This window comes from Platichthys flesus, chromosome 11 (genome assembly GCF_949316205.1).
Source record: "Platichthys flesus chromosome 11, fPlaFle2.1, whole genome shotgun sequence".
In the NCBI taxonomy this organism is placed as follows: Eukaryota; Metazoa; Chordata; class Actinopteri; order Pleuronectiformes; family Pleuronectidae; genus Platichthys; species Platichthys flesus.
In genome coordinates this window covers 2,128,344-2,151,795 of record NC_084955.1, presented here as the reverse complement: position 1 = coordinate 2,151,795, position 23,452 = coordinate 2,128,344, and the positions used below count along the sequence as shown (strand labels likewise).

The following is a 23,452-nucleotide window of genomic DNA, read 5'->3' as shown; positions in this document are numbered from 1 at the left end:
ATGATTGTCATTTCTTTTCAAATATACATAACCTACTGTCAGCTATCATAGTTTTTTTTGCATCCTTGAGCAAAAAAAACAACCTTGTGGATGGGAATAAGCTTGTCATAATGCATTAGCGTTTGATGGTTTCCACAGTTAACTCTAAAGGAGAAGTGGGAGGCGAGATTCTGAGCATTTCTCCCTTTTATCTCCTTCACAGGTGTCAAAATGGAAGAGAGCCTCCCTCCTGGCACCAGCTTGAAATGCACAATCTGTAACTACACGGCAGATTCTCTTATTACATTCCAGCATCACATCATGTCTCACCTGTCACAGGCGGCCTTCAGATGCAATCACTGCCATATCAGCTTCAAGAGCCACAGGGAACTCTTACAGCATCAGGACTTACATGGGCACGGCAGCAAACATCACAGGGAAGGCGACGGCAGTGAGCATTCCCCCAGGGGGCCTGAGGAAAGCCTCCAGCAGCAGCAGCAGCAGGCCCGCGCTGAGCTGGCCAACAGGAAGGATGCTCTGCTGGGAAGTCCCAAAGGGGCCCTCAACAAGGAGACCAGCACAGACGGAGAGGCTGACAAGGCTGAGAAGAAGCCTATGCTGTCTGTTCAGAAGGGAGAGGCGCACCCAGGCAGTAAAGCCAGTTTTTCTTACACTAGGATCAAGTCTGAGCCCTCCAGCCCCCGACTGGCCTCCTCCCCTGTGCAGCATAACATGCCTACATTTCCCATGGGCCCCTTCTTGTCTCAGTTTGCTTTCTCCCAAGACATTTCAGTAGTCCCCCAGGCTTCTGAGATTCTGGCTAAAATGTCAGAGCTAGTTCACCGGAGGCTGCGCCATGGAGGGAACAGCTACCCGCCTGTCATCTACAGCCCTCTTATGCCCAAAGGGGCCACCTGTTTTGAATGCAATATCACCTTCAGCAACCTGGACAACTATTTGGTCCACAAAAAGCACTACTGTAACAGTCGCTGGCAACACATGGCAAAGTCTCCTGACTTCTCTGCCCTCTCAGATAAGGTCCCTGAGGCGGTGAGCCCGAACAGTGGTCACAGTTCTGTTAGCATGTTGGCCAGCTGCCACCCCACAGAGGCGGACAGCCACCTCATGCAGTCTGCCTGTCTGAACTCCAATGTGTTGGACATGATCAATAATGGGGCAAAAGGGCCTGATAAGGATCTACCAGGACAGGTGAAGAAGGTCTCTACCCCAACTGGGGCCGAGGAGAGGATGAATGGAAAGCAGATAGAGGGTAAAAGCCCCAGTACAGGCTTGGTGGAAAGTGACAATGATCCAAACAAAACCACCTGTGAAGCATGCAATATCACCTTCAGTCGTCACGAGACCTTCATGGTCCACAAGCAGTACTACTGTGCCACTCGTCATGACCCCCCCATGAAACGCATGTCCACCAACAAGGTGCCATCCATGCAGAGAACCATGAGGACCCGCAAGCGCAGGAAGATGTACGAGATGTGTCTCCCTGACCAGGACCACCAGAGGCCCCCTATGGGTCAGCCAGGTTTTCTTGGAGTTCCTTCTATGAACCCTTGTACGTCGCAGGAGGCTGTAGAGAGCCTAGTGGACCGCTTCCACCCCCGCTGTGACATCTTCCCAGGTATGGTACCCAAACACCTGGAGGCCTCTCTGACCGTCACTAAACCAGTTCTGGCTCCCAAATGCAATGCTGTGGAGCAGCAGGAGCTGGACGCACCCATTGATCTCAGCAAAAAGTGTTCGCCAGTCTCTGACAAGACATGTAGCTCTCCTAAAAGACTGTTGGATTATCACGAATGTGCAGTGTGCAAGATAAGTTTTAACAAAGTGGAAAACTACCTGGCACACAAACAGAACTTTTGCCCTGCAACTGCCGCTGCTGCTGCTGCTCAGCAACAACAACAGCCACAACAGCAGCAACAACACAATGAGACTGGCAGCCTGGAGCCTGCCGTGTTCCCAGATGTGAAAAGTGAAGGCAGTAACAACCCTGATGATGTCTACGATAAGAGCCCAGGCAAATGTGAGAAGAATGGCAATGGGAAGGTTATGGTGCAGAATGGAGGAATGTTCCCCCCTCACCTGGGGCCTTTGCCGGCACTCAAGCCTTTTGCTGAGCCCCAGCTCATCCCATCAAAAGATGAGAACAAGAATATGTTTCTGACCCACTGCCTTTATCCCGGAGCAATAAAGAAGATGAAAGGTCCTGAGCAAATATCGCCGTATTTTGGGATAAAGCCAACCGATTATGTGACTGGTGGACCAGTGATGCAGGGAGAGGCCAGCGAACAAGACCAGAGCATTAATGGGGGAGGAGATGCAGGTGGCGGAGGAGGTGAGACAGGAACAACCAGAGAGCAGGTCCAGCAGCCTGCTGCTAATGGCTGCTCCCACCCCGGCAAGGAGCCCCTTCCACTACTGCCCAAAAACCGGAGCATGGTCATTGTCAATGGTGGGCACAAGCCAGAGGAACGTTCAGGCACAGCTCCCCCGCAGCAGGAGAACCAGCCACAGTCAGACGGCCAACCCCCCAATCCCTCACCCACGTGGGCCACTGAGAACCAGGCCGACTCCAATGAGAACATGTCACCTTCCTCCAAGTCCCCAAATGAGGAGGCGGCCCCCACAGCCACTAAAGGCGTGAACGGCTCTGGAAGTGGCAAGTACTGCCGCCTCTGTGATATTCAGTTCAACAACCTGTCAAACTTTATTACCCATAAGAAGTTTTACTGTTCATCACATGCTGCGGAGCATGTCAAATAAGTACGAAGAATAAGACATGTTCTTCTCCTCCTTCCCCCCAACTTTGAACTCTTTTTCTCCTTTGTTTTGGTACGCTGTTGTGTCTGGAATAGTGCATCACGCAGTGCTAAATGCTGCTTGTGGACAATCAAGAGAAGCTTCTTCTTTCATCATTTTAACACTTAAAAATGCAAAACCATTGGTTAAAAAAGAAAATGAAAGAAAAATGAATCATGAAGAATATGGGTGCCACTTTCACATTAATTTATTTTACAATCAGTATTAATAGGAGTAGTGATCTTAATTTAAATTCAAAATGAAATTTATATCAGAGTTGTTTGTAATGTTATTGTATAGTCATTCTTGTGTAGCACACATATTGTTTACAATGTAATGTAGGCTCAATGAAACAATAGACAATACAAAAGTGAGATGCATTTTAGACACAAAATAGCTACTGAGGCACTTGTGTATTCTTATTTGCTGTACCAGTTTCTGTATATGCCCAAAATGTCCCTTGCAGATAGCTACTAATGACTTGTTAGGGTTAATTATCACCATTTGGGTGTGATGACCAGGCCCATCCCGGCAACTCACATTTTGGCATATACACATGGCTTTGCATACATATGTGGCTGTTTGTCCCTGTCTCTTTTCTTCAACTCCAATGTGGATGTTTTCATGAGGATGGCAGCATTCTTGTATAGTACTCGTATTTCTGTTTGATGATACACTTTGGTCTCCCTTTTTTTGCAATTTGCTCTCAATGCAATACTTTGTAAATGGGGGAACATTACTGAAAGCAGTATTATGAAATGGGGACTGTGCATATAATATTTGTAACCCCATCGGGAAAAAAAGAAGTTGTACAAGAATTACGTTTATTGCCGAAGAACAAGATGGGTGGGAGGTCAGTGGGGATACTGATGTAAAATGATCATTCCAATGTCCTGATTATGGGAGAAAATGTTTCTTAAAACGTTGTTGCTATGCATGTATATGGATGGAATTAAATTCCAGATCTGTTGGAAATTTTTATTTTGATGTGGTGTCATAATTAAACTTAAATCCTCAGGATAAACCAATACTGTCTGGTCTTTCTTTCAACAGTTCATGTTTGCTATAGTTCAAAATAGACAAAAGTACATTAAGATCTGTTTAGAAAAATAAAAAATTGGGTTTGCCAGCCACATTCATCTGTTGCAATTTATAGGATTAATCCAATCAAGTCCATAAATAGAGTCTGATAGTGGTTTAACTCAATTATGTGCACATTACAGATGACCGAAGCTGATGCGACAGAGGCAGAGGAACTCAATGTACCTTTGCCTGCGGCTACAACATGGCAGAATATTGAGACAGAAGCGGATGAGATAAAAAGTATTAGGTTGAGCAGTGAACTGTGTGGCCTTTACATTGATATGGAGTTATGTATTAATTTTTGGCACTGACCAATCAGGTAAAGAGACTGAAATAACAATTTAAAAGATAATAATTTCAGACAGCAAATTCTCCATCTCACTGAATACCCTCCAGTTATCTTCAATTAAAGGGCTTCCAATAAGGCAGAGCTGAGCTCTAAAATGGTCTCCTTGATGAACCTCAGCAGACATGTAGACAATCTCTACAGATTGCTTCAGGGAAAGGCAAAAAGATAACTTGAATATTTTATTGAATATTTAAAACATATTCAACTATTATTCTGTCCAGGTCTGGGGTACGGTCACATTTTGGCCATGGGTCACTCGCTCTGCTGCTTGGCTTGTCGCTGGTTGACGATCCTTCGCAGGTGCTGGCTGATGGCAGATGGCTTCTTGTAGATCATTCGTCGGTCTGCTCCTTTTATGTGAATCTGATTGGCTGATGGGTAGGATTCCTCCAAAAACTTCTTTTGAAGCTTAGCTACCATCTGGTGCAGGGAAGAGATGATTTACTATGGGCTTTACACAACAGATATTACCATATTGTTCAGTCACTGTGCAAGGCTGGAGCTGTGCAGCTCGAGTAAACACGCTCACCTGGTTGAGGTGTTCTGGTATTTGCTCGTCATATGAATCTCCAGTGATCACACTCACTGACACCCTGCTGGAGAGGGGCTTAAACTTTGTGATGTCCCTTTAAAAACAACAACAAATAGGTTTGAAAAGTCAACAGGAAAACAGCAGGACAGTTCAAAATAATGAAGGTAAATCTTTTCCACACCTAACTTGAGCTGCACTTTCATTAATAAAGTAATGCTCATCCACAGCACTGCTTTGATGGGCAGGGTTGCTTAGCAGGTATTTCTGTAAGGGACAGAGAAACAGAAAATCAGTCACTAAATAGAAATCAAAATAAAGTGTATTATATATAAAAGATACTACTTATATTAGTTTCAGAGGTAAGACAAATAACAAACAAAGCAAGCCAATAGATGGTTTTTAATATGTCTGTATAACACATTATATCAAACATAAACTTTACCAATAAAACCTTATTTTATGTCCATGGTTGGTTAAATATTTCTTCTGGTTATTTTTGTAATTTTAGGAATTTGAAATAGCAGACTTAAAGCCACTGACACTATATTTGTCAATGTACACTGTAACCCAAATTCAGAGAATAACTCCTTGCCAACTGATTTGCGCAATCCTAATAAAGGATTTGCTAAGTAGCTCTACTGGCAGGTTAATTAAACTTTTCCTCAGTCATAGCAGGTCAGCCTTTTTCCCAACTTCTTACAGCTCCCAGTACATATCACCACATACTGACAGTTTTATGGTCATTTTAACACACCCCCAACACCCTGCATAGCACTTAAAGGTCTGTTTTGCACTGACACTAGATTTAGATTTACAGAAGGGAGTAAGTGATTCATAAAAATCTTTACAAGACTTACAGCAGGGACACAGAACTGCAACACGTCTTATAATGCAAAGAAAAGGTAGAATTCTTCAAACTCCTAAATTAAACTCAAATAAAACATTCTTGGGGAAATAAACATTAGCGATTGCTTTAGCAATACTATATGAATGCAGTGAAGTCGGTGACCAGTTCATTCTCCAGAACACCGTTACCACATCTGAAATCTAAATCTTAGCTATCTGATTCTTTGGCTCAGGGCGGGGAAAGGTCACCACACTGCCAGAATAGATGTGTATACTAAAACTGAGCAGAATTCCCTGTATCCATCACCCACATGTGATGAGACCAAATAGCTTTGGTGCTGTTAACATAGCAGCAAACAATTCTGCTCCAGTTCAATTAAGCAGTGGTTACAAAACATGCCCTTGAGAAATGGACTGCATGCTCTATTGAGTTCGCCGAGCTTGTGCGTGTCTGTCTGTGTGTATGTCTGTGTATGTGTGCGTGGGTCTGTCTGTGTGTGTGTGTGTGTGTGTGTGTGACTGTATGTCTGTGTGTGTGTGCGTGTGTGAACATTATAACCTTCACTAGCCTGTCTACAAAACCTTTCTCCGTCCTTGGAGAATTCAGGCACAATGATGTTCTTATCTCCTTGGCAACAACTGTAATACTTGAAAAGCTGAAATAGGTCCCTCATCACTACTGCCATCAAATCGTGGGTGGCTTGCAGCAGAGAACAAGGCATCTTAACGAACTGTTCATATTCATCCAGACGCAGGCGTCATTGCATCATGAGGACAGCTGCTGAAAAACATTTAACGCTGAACAGATTTTAGAAATGTCGCTGAGCGTTCACAGAGGGCCACTAAAGTGTAAGTTGTTTCTCTGAATGGAGACATAAAAGAAACAGAAGTAGGACTGTATGCTTTAAATGTAACAAATGGTTACAGAATTAGCTTTCCGGCAATAATCTCTCTTTGTCTCTGTCCCTAATGGGCCCTACATGAATGTTTTGAGGGTTCACTTCAACCCTAAAATAAGGTGAGAGCACTTTCCCGTGTTACCCAAGATATTGGCTGTTGTTTATCAGCAGAATCCATTACTCCTTCTCTGCCTGGAACGTTTCCATTGCAGGTAAAAAATGACTACAGGCCTTAAAGATAGACAGAAGTGCCACGACTGAATGTTCCTTTTAAATAGATTCGCAGATCTGAGACGTGCAAATCCCATGTAGGAAAAAAAAGCTCATCTGCAATACACAGCGAAAAGCTTGTAGCTTATATTAACAGCCGTTTCCTCACAAACTGTATGACCTGTCAAAAGGCTGAGTTTTACAATATAGAAGGCATCCACAGATACAGTATGTTCGCGGCGTCATGTCAGCCCCGGGAATGGGTTCAATTTTCATTTATTTAAAAATGATGTCTGGTGTCATATCATGGCAAATTCATAGCCTCTGACAATATGAAGACAAACGCTCCTGCAATCATAATCCACTCCTATCTCTGCTGAGGAGGAGGCACAATTATCCTTGCACTAGCACCACCCTGTGGCTGTAGAGGGAACATGAGGGGTGTGCATTTAAAATGCCTGTTTAAAAAATATTACTTTTCTTGCATAGTTTTAATCATTTGAAAGAAGGCCTGTGCGGAGGAACAAAGCCAAAGTCTTGTCTTCTGATTATATAAATATCAACATTTATAGTATGATAGCACCTTTCCACACTGAAATCTTATTATATATAAATCACCTCTGAATTACTCTTTACCTGCTTAACCTGCAGCATCACACTTTTTTAGAAACCAACATCACAACCAATGTGTGTTTGTGTATGTGTGTGTGTGTGTGTGTTTGTGTGTATTTATGTGTGTGTGTGTGTGTGTGTGTGTATTTGCCTGACCTGGCGCTGGATGACCTCCTCTGAGACATTTTTGCCTCCGACAGTCGGTTCAATAGCCCCCAGGATAAGCAGGATGCGGCTCAGCCCTGTAGCTGCTGAGAACTGTCTGGTTTGGAACGACGGCAGCAGCTTACCATACCTGAAAAAACACACAGATACACACGCAGAACTGAAGCAGGAGACAGACTGAAGTTTAAGGATCTGAAACTCTGGTTTGAAAAGATCACCTTGATACTTTGATCATGTGTGGGCAGTAGAACAAGCTCAAATCACAGCACTGACATTATGGTGTTAGGGGTTCCAGCTTAGGATTCAACAAATACATTTTGATATAAAATCAAGACTATACAGAGTAACCATTAATGGAGAACATTTATCTTAATTGACTTCTAAATACCCTATATTCTTGACACAGTATGTCTACCGAACAACAACTTACCGTCACTTCTTCAGAGCTTTACGTTCACCTGCTACTGTTTGTGGACCGTAAATCCTAAACAGTGTGGTAAAAGTTTTTAAAAGGACCAAGGACCTAGGGCAGGCAGCAGAGTTATATTATAATTTTCTGTGGGGCTAAAAGTACCAGCGTGTTAATGGTAAATCTAATTAACCTCTAATATAAGTGAGTCTCTATCATGGGTTTTGCTTTTGTAGCTTATCAACATATTTAAGCTCTGGATCAAAACAGCAAGGTTGATAACAATAGATATTCCAGTTCAGACCTACGTGATATTTGCTTTTTCAACCCAACACCTCAAACTTTCTCTTTTGAAAACATTTGTCTGGGGAATGAGAAATCGTTCTTTTTTTCCTTTTTTTGGCAAATGTAAGACGAAGAGTAGTGGGATTTTGTAACTCAGGAGGCCCAATCGGTCTCGGCTCACTGGTGCTCTGAATTGGTTGGTCTCAGCCTGTGGAGCCCAATCAATAGTACCGTGTGCCTGCTGCCGCCGTGCCGCGAAGCCTGCCCCTACATTCAGCCGACACACTGTAGATCAGCCCCCACGACCAGGAGACGCTCCTCTCTGTTTTAGTATGACTACTGGTTTAGGCCATACTAAAAGCACTGTGCTCCTGTGTCCTAGCAGCTCCTCTCTGCTATGTTCAATCCTTCAGGAAACTTCAGCACCTCATCAATAACTATGAATCACCTCTTTACTGCGTCAGCTTGTAAACTACAGCCCTATTCAGGTAAAGTTTTGTTGATTAATTGGTTGATTTAACCGAATATCTGATCAATTGTTTTGTATGTAAAATTATAGAATTAGTCAGTGTGACAAATGCCAATAGGACATTTTCAGATCCCTAGGCGATGTCTTCAAATTGCCTGTCTTGTCAAAATCGACAAAGAACCCATTTTCAATCAGGGAAATCCCCACTTCAGAGGCTTGTTCAACATTATTTAACCATGCTTGTGGTCTGGGTCCATGGATATCAATGCCAATCCATTAATACGACCACCACTTTGGTGCAGGCTGAAATAACTCAACTTCTACTAAAAATGCATTGGTACAAAATTTCATTCCGGCTGTCATGGTCCTCAGAGGATAAATCAAACAAACTGAACGGGATCCCCTGGTTTTCCTTCGAGGGCCACCATGAGTGGAACATTTGTGGGTTTTGTGAAATGCCTCAAGAGCTTTTGAAGGTATTTTTGTAAAATATTTTAATTTTTAATACATTTTTACTGTGCTTGAAAAATTTAAAAAAGGTTAGTCTAATAGACATTTTTTGTGATAATTTTTTAATATCTACTGATATGAACCTTTTTATATAGATCTCATTTTTGGCCATGTCGTCCAGTGTAAAATAACCCATTTCACCCGTAGCCGATATGAAGTGTCACTAACCAAAGATATGTGGTTGGAAATATCAAGCTGTGCTCCGCCAAAGCATGTCAGCAATGATTGGTCAGATAAAGCTGATAGAAACAGCAGAGAATAGTTCTTCAGCTGCAACAAATCGCTGTGCGCGATAACATATCTGCCATATTCACGGTACAACAAACAGTCCCTACAGGTCAATAATGGATATATAGGCAGAGAGGGGAAAGAAACATGTCGACCATTCTAATTCTGTCTTCAGCACAGAGAAAATATTTCAAATCAGACCTCCAGAGAATGACATTTTGACATTTTCATCTTCCTTGCCACAATTTCCCCCTGAAGTCATTCTGGCACCACAATTTAGAATTGACTCTCTGACCTGCCTCTTTAGGGACTTCTCAGTCTCTGCACATTTTCCACCTGTCACCCTTTTTCTCATCCCTGGATTCCAAAAATAAAGGGGAAAACAACTCTCTCTCTATCAGCCCCCCAAGTTTGAATCTGGTCAAATCATTCCTGGGTCTGGCATTGAACATTATTTCAAGGATTCTCCAGCCACCTGTCCTACTCCCTCCGCTTTTTTTTTCCATTTTTAATTCTGCCCCGGAGTGAGGATTATGCGAAGCAAGGCATGCGTGTCAAAGGGAAATTTAGTGGGTAAAGACAGCCAAGATTGGCGGGATGAATTAAACAGATAACGGAAGGAGACGAGGTGGGGGAACCATGTAGAGCAAAACGCCTCACCAATGTTGGTCATTTCAGAGGGGCTCTTTTTTTTCCTCCCCACAGGAGCGAGGAGGCAATATCTAAATTAATAAAGTGATGAAATGAGTTTGTGCCGTGGACTTTCTGCTGTTTGACTTTCCCATCTGGATTAGTGCAGGCTGAATGGACGCTCTGTTACTTTTGTTACAACTGCGCAATTCACTGTCGGAATTTGGACCTGAAGTGATAAGGCTCCCCTCCTCCTCCTCATTACCATCTCATTTCATATGCAGGGCCTCTGTTACCTGAGAGCCTGCTCACACACGAAACACGAACTATTACACAAGCTTCTGCCAGCTATTATAATGAACAGAGAACATTTAAACATGGACTATTACAAGAGGCTCGCCTACGAACTTACTGTTTAATCAAATCTTCTATCATTGCACCCAGGTTCGAAATGGTTGAAATTATAATTCATCAAAAATAAAGTCATGAGTAACTTTAGTACAATTGCAGCTCCAGGCTTTCATTATCATCAGTAAAACCAATAATCAGTATGAAAACAAATATTGTTGTACTCTTTAAAGATGTAAGCCGGCAAGGTCTAATACATCAATAGTACCATGCTGACAGGGAGTCTGTCAGCATAGTCTTCTCACCCAATGTCTGCTGGGATGGCTCCAGCTCCACCAGCAATCCTCAAGGGATAAGATGTGTAGCTAATGGATGGAGGACCAATATTTTAATCTAACCTTTCTGAAACACACAACTGACAAACTAACACCACCCTCAGGCGGAGTAGTGACCTGCCTGGAGGAGGGATTTTATGGCTGTTTTCTGTGTTGTTTGGGGAGAGTATGATACATTTTCACCAGTATTTTGTAATTTCTACATTAAGGAATACAACGGAAATAAATATTGATTTTTATTGTGTTCCCCTTGACATTTTGTATTTGTGTGTGATATCATGTTCACTCTTATATGCCCTAATATAACCCACTATCCTAAACTTAAGACTTTTTCTCAGTATGAACTGCTGTAAGATATTTTCAGCCCTGCCTATCTGTTTGTTGGATGGTTGGTTGGTTTGAAAAATGTGGTGGTCAGCGAAGACAACCGACAATAATGAAAGATACAGATTGTCTTTTAAATTTAAATTTGTTGACAGAGAAGCCCCCTCACATCTAGTATATAGAATTTATATACTGAAAAAACATTAGAAGAGGCCAAAATAGTCTGTGACAAAGACATATATTTTTTTACCATTTTTTAGTTGGAAAGAAAACTTCTCAAATTCGATCAAAGAGATCTGATTTGACATTTCCATCATCTTGCCTACAATGGTTTTGTTATACAGGTGTTATCTGTGACAGCAAAGCATAATGTTACAACAAAGATTTAACTAAATCTGACCTCTATGAATCAATCAAACAAATAACAGCACCCTGAGGCCTGCATGATACAAAATAGAAGAGTTAGTGCATGAAATATTATGCTTCTGTATTGTTGAGTACTGTTCACATACTAGCAGCTTTACACTAGCATACTTTGGGACACAGAAACAAATCAATTCACACATTGCTCATATAAGAGCCTTGTTAGAGTCTCTAACATTAGAGCATCTTACAAATTATACGCATTACAATATAATGCTTCATCCTTTATGCTTTTGAGAAACATGTAGTCAACGTGCTTCAAGTACATTACATTATATTTCATGTTTATATCTGTTTTATTACTTGTATAAATAGACTTAAGTGCCATTCTCCTTCGCTGCGCACATTATATGAATAATGTGAACTGATTTTGAACCAGGCTTCATGAGGGAAGCCTAGTTATATTACAGGTGTAAATATAACTGTATAATCCCAGATAATGCAAAATTAAGGTAGGCCGATTACAATTTCTAAGCGCAGTACCCAGTATGACCACAAGGTGTCATTCTTGTACCACAGCAACATCAGGCTGAGCCTAGCATCCCCTGCCTGCTCAGAGCCTTCCTCTCTGCATCAATACTATAGATTACACTAGGGTAAATACACAGGGGCCACGCCAGCCCTTCTTCATTAGCAGAGCATAATAGCAATAGTTACGCTTACCGTGGCTCTAATTACAATTAATTGGCATTCCCGATTGGTCTGGGAGTCTCTCGATGAGGGGGGTGGGAATAAGTGAGAGGGGCGGGGGCAGCTGAGTCAGGAGACGATTGAGGGACGGGGCCGACACACTGGGAGCCATTACAGAATCACAGTATGAAGTCTAATGAATCACAGTGTTGGAGCCTGCAGGGTCAGATACAGCAAAACACACAGATTATAGTGAATGTGGAGTTTGTGTTTTATATTGTCATGATTTTTTATGCTAGCTCAAGCTGGATTTTCATTGCACAATATTCTAGATAACATACAAATCATGTGTGTAAAAACTAAGGGAAGATCAACCTCAACAATTTCCTTTCCCATTGTTAGATAGTAGTGTTCATCAATAGACCATTTATCATACAGGCTGCATCCTTTATACAACCTGGTTCTATTTCCATCTGCCTTAACTTTTTCCTCTGTTTCGCTCTCTTTTTTTTTCTCCATTCTTCTATCTCCCTCCCTCCATCGGCCCATGGCCGTGTGATTGCTGCCAATCTAAGCCGTGGATTCCTACAGGAGTTCAGAGCAGAGCTGTGCTCCAGTGGGTTATTGAACGCAGTTAAAGCAAATGGGCTTTGAGGGGGAGACTGGATATGTCATCACTGGCTGGCTGCTGCTGTTTACCAGGGCAGAGGAGACAGAGAGAAGGTGCAAATGCTCAGAGATTACAAAATGCCACTTAAAGTAGGCCATTCATTACTAATAGAATATAACTGAAATGATTAAGTGTCTTAGAGGCATGTTAGGAGGAGAGGACTTTGTTATGTCTGTAAATCTATCCTCTATGAAAGTGCTGTCGGGAGGGTAGAAACACTCTTCTTGGGCCTCGATATTAAACCCTGTCCGGCTTATAAATCAAATCGAATGTGTGAAACAGTTGTGTGACTCTGAACGCTCGTCAGTCAAAGTGACAGTCATACGCTGCCTGTCATACAGAGTAGACTCCAGGTGAACTGCAAAACATGTCTATCTGCTACACACAGCAGCAAGCTGTGAAGGTAACTTCAGCATGTATGTGTACATAGTACAGTATGCACCTGTATAATTGTTTATGTATTAGGTCTGTGTGTGTGTGTGTGTGTTTGCGTAGGCCTTGATTAGCATATCAATGACAGGTAGGATGATGAATGGGACAGAAAGCATTCTTTTCATTTTGAACTTCATAACTCAATCAGGCTCCGTCGAGGCCAGGGGTCGGCAACCTGCGGCTCTTCAGCCCCTCTGCAGTGGCTCTCTGTACAGTGCATGTTGCACATATTTTTCGGGAACGGTGAACTTAACGAATCAGTTTTCATATGATGAATATGAGTGAACTTCACGTTCACGTACATTTTTTAAATCAGCATCATCGTATCAGGCCGTCATGAAATACCGGAAGCGGGTGAATGTGTGTGTTTGTGTTAGTGATGTGTCGTTCGTGAAAAGCATAGTTCTGTGTTTCTTTTATTTCCAAGTAGGCCTACACATGTATTTTGTTCTCCTCTTCATAAGAGTTTGGTGTTTTCCTTTTTTGTAACATGAAAAATAGCAGTTAAATGTCAACAGTTTTTTATTGTTGTTCTGTAATTGAATAAATGCATTAAACTATAGTTTTTATATATATTGTATAACTATATATATAACTTCATAACCTGTTTTTTATCAAATATTTTTTGCGGCTCCAGACAGATTTAATTTGGGGGAAGAGGGGGCAAAATGGCTCTTTTGATAGTAAAGGTTGCCTACCCCTGGTCTAGGCGTAGAGCTGCAGATGTTCGGCCCACAGCGAGAGATCCATTTGATAAATCTCACATTTACACACACTTTGAGAGGGCACCCACAGTGTAATGCATACACACACATAGAAGGTAAAACAATCTCGCTAGAAACCCAACTACAAGCTTTGTGTCTCAGCATTAAACTCAGTGATGAAAATATAACCAAAGTAAAAAATAACTACTAATGACTAACACTTAAAATAAGTGAGATGCAGAGGGAAGGGTTGAGAAGACTTTCAAGTGGAGTTCCTGTGAGAACTGAGTTGCACTAAACACAGTAATGGTACATTAAAACGGAGAGTTTGCCAATCAATCAGCATTCATTAAACTATAAGGACCATCCCTATGACGAGAGCACTCCCCTACGTTTCTGCTCTCTAAGCAAATACATTTCCCATGGGGTAAATTAATTCAATACTGCAAGCACACACCTGCTGCAGAAAGACAGGAAAAACACACACGCACGCAAGCACGTACGTACGTACGAAATTTTAAACGAAAGGCACACAAAAGTTTCTGATTTCAGCTTTAGTTTGACCAGGTGTATGAGAGCCTAGTTCATTGGGGTAGGGCCTAACCTAAGGACATTGTGGAGGAGGTACAGGAAGGTTGCTGCCTGCTGCCTGGAGACCATTGACAATACCACACTCCCTGGCAAGCTGAAGATCTGGTGCTTGCAGTTTGGATCCGATAACCATAAGCCATGGCTACAGGGATGCTGTGAAAGTAAATAATGGAAGATCAGCCACCCAGGTATTGAAACCTTGAGTGTATGATCTTTACAATATTTCTTTGACATCATCCCTTGTTTGCATCTCGATGTGGTTGGTGCATATTGTCGGGAACATGGATCCAGGCAGGAGGATAACAGAGGACATTTAGGCTAAAACAAGTTGTAAATTAAACCTTTTCGAATTGCTTTTGAATATCAGGGCTTACGGATCTTTGGATGACACCACAGGAGCAGTATTGAAGGAGTCACCATTTACTTCGACTATATTGGATTTGGCTGCAACACTGTTTACCCTTGAAACTACTAAAGTGTTTTGTGGACTCAAATACTTCACCCACTCCTCCATCGGCAGAGTGGTGAGTAGATAATGAGTGAATTTTTATCTAAAGCCTGAAACATGCTTCTGCGACTGCGTCTGCGTCTTTTCACGCCGCTGTGGTGCAAGACTCGTTTTCATTCATGCTTCCCCAACCGTTGCGCGTCTTACAAAGCAATTCCGCACCAGAACACTAGGCGGAGTAATGCTTTTTGTCGAGACGACCTTAGAGACGCCTTCTTTCTTCTTCGTCGATTGTTTATTTACATAGCCACTGCGGCTCCTCATAGCCTTTTTCTGGCGGACAAATCCGCCAGTCAGTGACAGGTTATACAAGTGATCATACTGTCGGATATCTTCTGCCAAGTGCTCTTCTATTTGGTCCATATTCGTTCTTCTAAATCTTCCGTGATTTCTGCCGGTATTATGGCGCATGAAACCGGAAATGCAGCCCCAGAAGGGATGTAGAGCAGACCAATCACAGCCTTGCGGGCTGAGTGAGCTTGCGGAGCTTTGCCGTAAATTTTAGAAAAGGGGGTTGACACCCGTCAGCACGTAAGGAGGGATACATAAGCACGTAAGGGACCCGGAAGGGCTCTTGCGCTTACGGGCCCGTGAAAACGCAGAAGCATGTTTCAGGCTTTAGGGTGAACTATCCCTATAAGAAGTAGAAGGTAGCCATACAGGACTCAAGCCATGAAGACACAGTGGAAACATGCGGCTAAAACTTGATGCAGTTCATTTCCCTTTTAACAGCCCCAGCCCATAAAGCCAGGTCCATCATGTAGAGAAAATTGTGGTCTGTCCTGAAGTGATGAGATCTAGAGCTTCCTTTGATTGTGCTGGTGAAACATAGAGTGACTGCGTGGAGTTACTCAAACCACTCTCAAACCAAACAGCCTCTTACTCTCTGAATGCAATTTTTGTCAGACGTAAACTGGGGCCTCTCCTAATCTCTGATGCTCAGGAAGCATCATATGTGCCTGCAAGGAAATGAGACACGGGCTACCATGTCTGCAGGGGAAAATCCCAAATAAGAAATTTGACCCCTTATAGCAAAGTGCACAAGTCAATGCCTGTGCACACAGTCACACACAAGCACGGGGTAATAGCATTCTCAGGAGATGATGGCAAATCATTTTGTAGGATGTAACTGAACTAATTCTGGAAGTGAGCTTCTAAACGACTGGTCTTTGATGTGTAAATCCTCCAGTCCCAGAGCAAAGCTGATACAGTTTCCTCACAATCGTGCTCAGGTGCAGCCCTGCACCCTCCTGCACGACTTATCTTGTGTACCAACACTGTAAAACCTGAACACTAATAAACCAGTATCTAGGAGAGGGAAATTATACCAATATGTAGACTTTCTGAACAAAAAAAAATAGGTACAAGGAAGAAAAAGGATGCTGGAGCCCATGATGCAAATAGCAATGGCATGCTGGAATGTCAGGATGCCTGGTGTGCTGCATCTCTTACGTCTTCATCCTTCCATATCCTATTCCTGTTTCTATTTTTACTCCCCTATGGATATTCAACGCAGATGATAAAATTGTTTTTTTACGGAGTAAATGTAAGTCCTTGATTCATTTCATTTCTCCGTTGCTTCTCCACAGAGTAATTGGATTGTGGCTACACTGTCATGTACTCAGTTAAATTAATGCCTATTAATCAGAGGATAATTGGACACATACCCCTGATAAATGGTGCTGCTCCACTTTAAGTCACGTACAAATTAGGCCATTTTCATGGATCCATGTCTTATCTGGCTCAACTCATACTTATGTAAGCTGTGAGCTACCATTGGTGCACCAAACCTCAGATGCAATAAGTCATGGAGGCAGGCCTAAAAATGTGACCTGATTTTACCATCCAGCTTTTTGTCTTATCAGAGCAAATATTAGTCATCGGTGGTCATTATCAAACTAAAAGACTGAAATGAAAAAAAGTGATTATAAATAAATGTCGAAAACCACATGTGACTATGTCAAAGTAAGTTTATCTCGATACTGTATATTGTTTCACAATCAAACTTTATATATATTGTAATGCATTGTAATAACCCTTCACTTGATACATACTTTGTAAGTGAAGGATATACAAATCCAAGTTTAAAACCTTAACTCAAAGGCTTTTAGATTCAGATATAATAAATGTAAAAGTACAAACTATGCAGAAGGTCAAATCTGAATTCTTAAAAGTATCCAAAAGCTTTCATCAGTCCATCAGTACATATGTTCAACCGTCCCATTCTTGTCAACAAGATATCTCATTTTCCATGCTGTAGAAATTGTGATACCCTACCTGTGAGCTTAGCTACAAACCTGGTCCATAAACGCACATCCCTGAATTGTGGGGCCAAAGCCTCTGAAGAAACACCCAAAGAAGGGATGTATTTCCTTTGTTGTTGAGTTGAAATATTAGATTAGATTAAGTTATCAATTTTCCAGAATTAGTGTTTCATAATTGACACGTCTAACAACATTCCTCCTCTGCATTCTGGCTTATCATTAATAAGAGCCCACCCACCCCTCATGATAATGAATGCATTATCAGATATATGCTGTGACAATGAATGCCACTTGACATACATCTCCTCTGGAGGATTAAAGCAGTGTTATAACACTTGATGTCAGTCAGTCCTGAAACCTGCCACAACCCTCGCTCTCCGCTCATCTGTTTCATGCTAAAAAAAGGCAATCAGCAACTGAGTTTCTCTGGCCTATAATTAATCATGCTAATGAGCCCCACCCAGCACAGATAATCAACTACCCTCATCATAAAAGGCAATTAAGGAAAAGTTTTGAGCTTGAATTGTGAAAGATGCCGACATCTCCGCCTCCCTTCTCCTCATTCTAATCCTCTCTTTTTCTTCATACATTTCCTCTTTTCTTTTCCTCTTCCCTGACTTTCGCTTTTTATCGGCTCCTCTTTTCTCAATCTTCTTTTCCGTTTGCATTTTTCACATCCCTTTCTAGTTTATGCTCCTTCAACATCTTGCCATCCTCTCTCCTCTTTCCTTTCATCCTTGGCTATACTAAAGGTCCTTGAGATAAATGAATGTTGTGATTTGGCTCTATACAAATACGATTTAATTGAGACTGAATTGCTCATTCCTACCTTAATTATTTGACCACCTCTACCTACCCCCCTGAATCCCCCCACGTCCTCACCAGTACTGCTTCCACTGGTCCTCCTCAAAAATGTCCTCTGGGATGGGATCGATCAGCACCAGGTCTGACACTTGCCTGAACACAATGACAGGACACACACAAATACACTCAGATGAGGAAAGACTCATTGACCGTCCACTTTATCCTCCTGGCCTGGGCCTTAATGAGTGTGAGATGGATGGTGTCTTCACGTGTCATCCTGTACATTTGTCTGTCCTGCGTCCCCACAGACCACACATATACCACATCCAGGAGCGATATTTCCACTTGGAAAGGTGTCATCCACTCACCACTACTTAATTTTCTCTCTTAACAGCAGCAACATCGTGCCTGATTAAATAATAAATCTTTAGTTCCCGGTACATCCTACTTGTCACTTATCACCATGTTGTCTCTGAGATGACTGAGTTATGGGGGTTGAAGGGACGCTGGAATATATTTAGTTAACCGCGAGGCACATCATTCTTATCTATGCTTTAAAGACATTTTAAAATAAGTCATCTATAAATGTTTCACAGATCTTTTATAGGAGATATCGTTATATTTTTGATTGTCAACAAATTCCCTGAAGACCTTCCATTCACTAACACACACACATTTAATCAGGAACTGTTTACTAAGATTAAGATTTTTATCTTAAGTGACAAGCAGTGAGAATGGTGCCAGGAGTCACTGACAGAGAAATCCAGAACAATTGGACTAACACATGGATGAACTTGTTGACGATATCAAAAATATACATATGCCACTCTTATTTTTGAACTCCATTGATCATTCCTTGTTGTTTTATACAATCAGCCTTCTTGGTTAAAGCTTAAACTCAAGACAATCAATCAGGAAAGAAAAGCGGGTGATTGTGTAAAATCACAGTTTCTGCCTATCCAGACTACAACGCAGCCTGAGAGTTTCCAAACTAAAATGGCCCCAGCAGCATTTCCAAACTTATCTGTTTGGTGTTTTACGAACAACAGGAGTAAATGTAGAAACAGTGATGTTTTTAAAAACTATAATGGCAACTACCCAGAATATTTAAAAGCTGTTTGTTGAATACTATACGATGGTGCTGACACCAGCTGAAATGCAACAGTCTAACAATAAGGCTGTATACTCCAAGTTAAGCCCGGTAGGAGATTTGCCATCGTTGTACAATACTTACACATCGTGAATGTGACTGTAGAACCTGCCATTCAAAGCACCGAGCTCGGAGCCAACAAGGATGAAGGGTTTGGCAATCCCAGCAGCCTGCAGGAGCCTGTGCAAGTCATCCACCATCCTGGAAGACAACAACACTTATCTTTCACTGCACAAAAACCAGGGCAGTCTGCAAACTGGGCCAGGAGGTTTATTCATTCAGCGAGGTGCTACTAGGACATGAATGCAACATGCTATCGTTAATCTGCTTCTCTGATCATGCATCTCTGATCTGCTCATTTGCAGGTTTATTACGAACATAGTGGAGGGTTATTAGTAAGATCTAAAAATGAGCTAGAAAACAAGAAAGAAGGGCAAAGAAGTGTTACAAATTATGTGTGGAAATTACAGTATTTTCATTCTGTATTTAACCACTTTAGACATATGGTGGCAAAATAAACAGGACTGCTGAGTCCCATGTGACAGCATAAAGGAGGGCACTGCTGGGTACTCTCTGCTGCAAAACACTGCAGGACAATCAACAGCAAACATATCATCAGAGATACATGATGAGCAGCTACTCCCTGAGAGCCATCTGTTGACTTGGCCCTGAGAGCCATCTGTTGTCTTGGGTTTGCTGAGCGAATAAATCAAAACCGAGGATGCACATTGAAATGAAAAGTTTTCATGAGACTTAAGGCCAAGTGGTCATCAACTCCTTGAGATATTGATCTCTGGGAAATTGCCTGCATCTCAAAATGGGTAGCCTCCTACTTTCCAAGCCAGATGCCAAGGTAAACTATACTGCTGAACTTTTGCTGAACGACGTCTGGTCATCCGCTGGGAAGATTTAAGACTCAACAAACGCGTAACCATGTCAGAGGCCGGACGATTACAGCCCAGTCCCTTAGCAGCACAAGGCAGGGATGGGCATGATGGAGAAGGGCATTGCACAAGGTTTCCCTGCAGTCACAAGTCGTTGCCGAATGTAACATTCATAGAACGTCCCTGATGGCCATTTTATCAAGGGAATGTTGAATCCCTGTGGATATTTACTCCGTTATTCCAGTTATGGCTGTACTGTTGTGAAGCAGACTAGTTTTAGAGAGTTGACCTCATATGTAATAAGGTTGATTTTCAATTAACCAATTTGCAAATCAACAGGAAACGTATTTCCAGATTATGTTGGTAATCAATAATTTGTTTTAATTATCAGTAAATTATAATTTTTTGATTTCAGCTTCTCAGACAGATTTTGTTTTAGAATTTACTCTGTGTTATATTTTACTATGAATCTAAAATCCATTTGGATTTTAAATCTTTGTTCAGATAGAACAGCAGTTGGAAATAATACTTGATAATTATTGATCAGTGGTTAGAGATTCTCAAAAGTAAGGATTTGCTGCTTTTCCGTATTTTCGATCTTTGTGAACTAAACACAGAGCATTGGTAAGAAAAGTGAGTGCCCATTTGCCTTTTATTATGAACATGCACAGGTGCAACCATACTTGACCTTCATCAGCAGCTTCTTCTTCTTTGGTGGATGAGAAGGTACAGGATATGACTGTTTCTCCTCCCACACATGACCCTGACCCACACCTACAACATTTTTCCTCTTGCAGCACTTAGGTACAGTGTCACGAAACTAACACAGTAGGTCACCATATAAACTGAAGAGGTGCAGTTAACACAGGCGTGTTCCACGTGAGGAATGCCCTCACAGCACTCTTCATCTGGCCTGCATATTTTTCCAAAAATTCAGCCACAACAGATAAACAAGACAGACGGCCCTGCATTTGTAAAACATCCCACTCACCCTGTCATGGTGCAGTTCATGATAATGAAATAACTGATACATGCAGACTCTGTGCACAGTGACTGGACATGTTGTGTGTTAGAGGGAATCAGGATAACTGCCAATTAAAGTAACACACTCACCGTCCAGTTGTTGAAATCCCCCAAACTTTCTCAGTTCCTGTGGTTTCATTCTGCATCAGCCGCTTGCTGAAGCCCAGTCCCATTCTGTCATAGGTGCAAACCTGAGTGTGTGACAAACAGGGACAACTCAGGTTTAGAATAGTTTTTGTATAACCTCATCATGACACATACACATATGAGACTTTTTCTACGCACCCCAACCATTCTCATCCTGTAGTGGTCCATATCATGCACGATAGTTGAAATTAAAGGTAATAAGGTACATATTGGTGGTGTGTTTTTTTTAGTAACTGATGTTGTGATGCAGCTCTTCATGTAGATCTTCCCCAACAAGCCTGTGACCTCATTTGGGTCACATTGCAGACAAACAACAAGTGACAGGTTGTCAGCCCCGGCTTGCTGCTGTGCTGAGTCCTTGTTGAGCAGAGACAATGTGGCAAAGCCATTGCAAGGACTGGCCTTACGTGGCGATGACAACAAATAACATGGTCGCATAAATAGAAGCTGAATCCACAGAAAGACCAACCAATGGCAGGACGCGAGCTCACCCCCAGTGTATGTTATGAATGTGATTCATCTGAGATATTTATGTAACCTCTAATGAGCTAATTTGGTTTAACAGAGTAAATACAAAGTCTCAAAACACTAAAAGCTGTGTAATCTCCCTACCTTTGTTAGTGTGGCCACGTTTTCTTGGACATGAAACCAAATGTCTGAAGACATTCCAGTTGGTGCGTCCAGTATAACTGAAGAAGAACAAAATGTTTAGGCTGAGTAAAAATACAAACAAGCAACAGGAAAATGATCAATGGCAGAGTCAAAGAAAGTGTTTATTACCAACTGGGTGTCCTTTTCCTTTACACAAAAGATGCATCTTTTGACCCAAACTGACATCAACAATCTGGCCATCTGAACAGGGGAAAAAGAAGAATAGATACATTAATAAAACAGAGGATTTGTTATTTTGCTCCAAGCTCCCAATAGAGACACTTAATACTACAAAATGTAAATCAAATTAAATAAAAAAGAACAATGACTGTGTTGTACTAAGATGAGCGAACCTTTGGGCAAAAGCATCTGTCCTTCTCTCTGCAGCGATGCATAGTTGAGAAATGGAGGGATGATGATAACTAGGAGTAAACACTTTCCAATATTTATGAGCACAGAACGGTAAGACATTTTGCCTTTAGCTTCAGCCTTGCGCTGGGGTCTTTGGCCTGGATCCTGGTTTACATAAAAAAGAAAATGTGATGTGAACACACATTAACCTCTTCTCACACACACACACACACAAACACATACATACATACAAACACACACATTTCCCACGCGCTATGTAAAAAAAGTATGTATTCTCAAACAATACTATTGTAAAGGAGTCTGATCATTCCCAAATTAATTATGACAATTACATAGAGCCACAGTCATACAGAAGTTAACTTAGGAGAATTGTTGTTGATGTTTTAAAGGTTATTCACAAAAATCTTCTATTTAATGTATGGTGTTTTGTATTCACTGCACATTGCAGTGAATGACTAAGTGCTTACTATTGACCTTAATACAAGTTCTTTAAACATTTGCACAGTACTAGATGTATTCATTTACACTTTAGGTGTACAGCGCCCTGCAATGATGATCAAGCATCATCAAAACCCAAAAGAGTCAACTGAGGACACCCGGGTTAACCCCTGTACATAGTAGTAGATGACCATTTCACATCTAATTTGCAAACTGCTGTGAGGTATTGTTACTGCATTGTCCGGGATGAATGACGAATTACAGAACTGATGCAATGGATTCTTGAGAATAATGGAGTCTGACAATATTAAAACAGAATAGGCTTTAAATAATCAAACCCTGATACACAAGAGGTTGCTTAATTTAATTCAGCTCCTTTGCTCGCTTTACAGCATGAGGGATGCGTTGTAACACAGTTGCATGCTCCACACAACGTGAGACTACTATAAGATCAGCTGATGAGAGAATGGAAACGTCAGTATCACACATGCTTTGATGACAGTGTCTGATTTGAACAGGTTAGCACATTGTTGGCTAGCAGCGCTGTTACATGGAGCTATCAACAGCTAACTAAAATCAACGTTGCTTTACCTTCTTATCTGCATGAGGGGGTTCGTTGCTTGACGCTTGAGCTTCCGTTTTCCGACGCATTTTGAAGTAAAGTAATGAATACGTGCTGTAATGAAACCAGCATAAAGTAGAACACAATGAATGGAAGGGTAGCAACTTCCTGG

General features: G+C 41.7%; 2 protein-coding genes across 2 annotated transcripts in view; one reads left to right on the top strand and one right to left on the bottom strand.

Moving 5' to 3' along the window:
• zfpm2a (zinc finger protein, FOG family member 2a) overlaps nucleotides 1-3,621 on the top strand; it is a 114,129-nt gene extending 110,508 nt beyond the window's left edge. The window contains exon 8 of the mRNA XM_062399612.1: nucleotides 203-3,621. Coding sequence (XP_062255596.1) covers nucleotides 203-2,757 — 2,555 coding nt within the window. The 3' untranslated portion in view covers nucleotides 2,758-3,621. The remainder of the gene's footprint in view (nucleotides 1-202) is intronic.
• A 770-nt stretch (nucleotides 3,622-4,391) lies between these two features.
• Nucleotides 4,392-23,452, bottom strand: si:dkey-122a22.2 (uncharacterized). The gene is made up of 11 exons (XM_062399613.1): nucleotides 23,310-23,452; nucleotides 22,262-22,424; nucleotides 22,038-22,109; nucleotides 21,870-21,946; nucleotides 21,201-21,301; nucleotides 19,288-19,404; nucleotides 18,132-18,206; nucleotides 7,481-7,619; nucleotides 4,939-5,021; nucleotides 4,755-4,851; nucleotides 4,392-4,645 (listed from the first exon to the last, which is right to left on the bottom strand). Exons 1-11 carry the CDS (start codon nucleotides 23,367-23,369, stop codon nucleotides 4,478-4,480), a joined length of 1,152 nt encoding a protein of 383 aa, XP_062255597.1. The 5' UTR covers nucleotides 23,370-23,452; the 3' UTR covers nucleotides 4,392-4,477.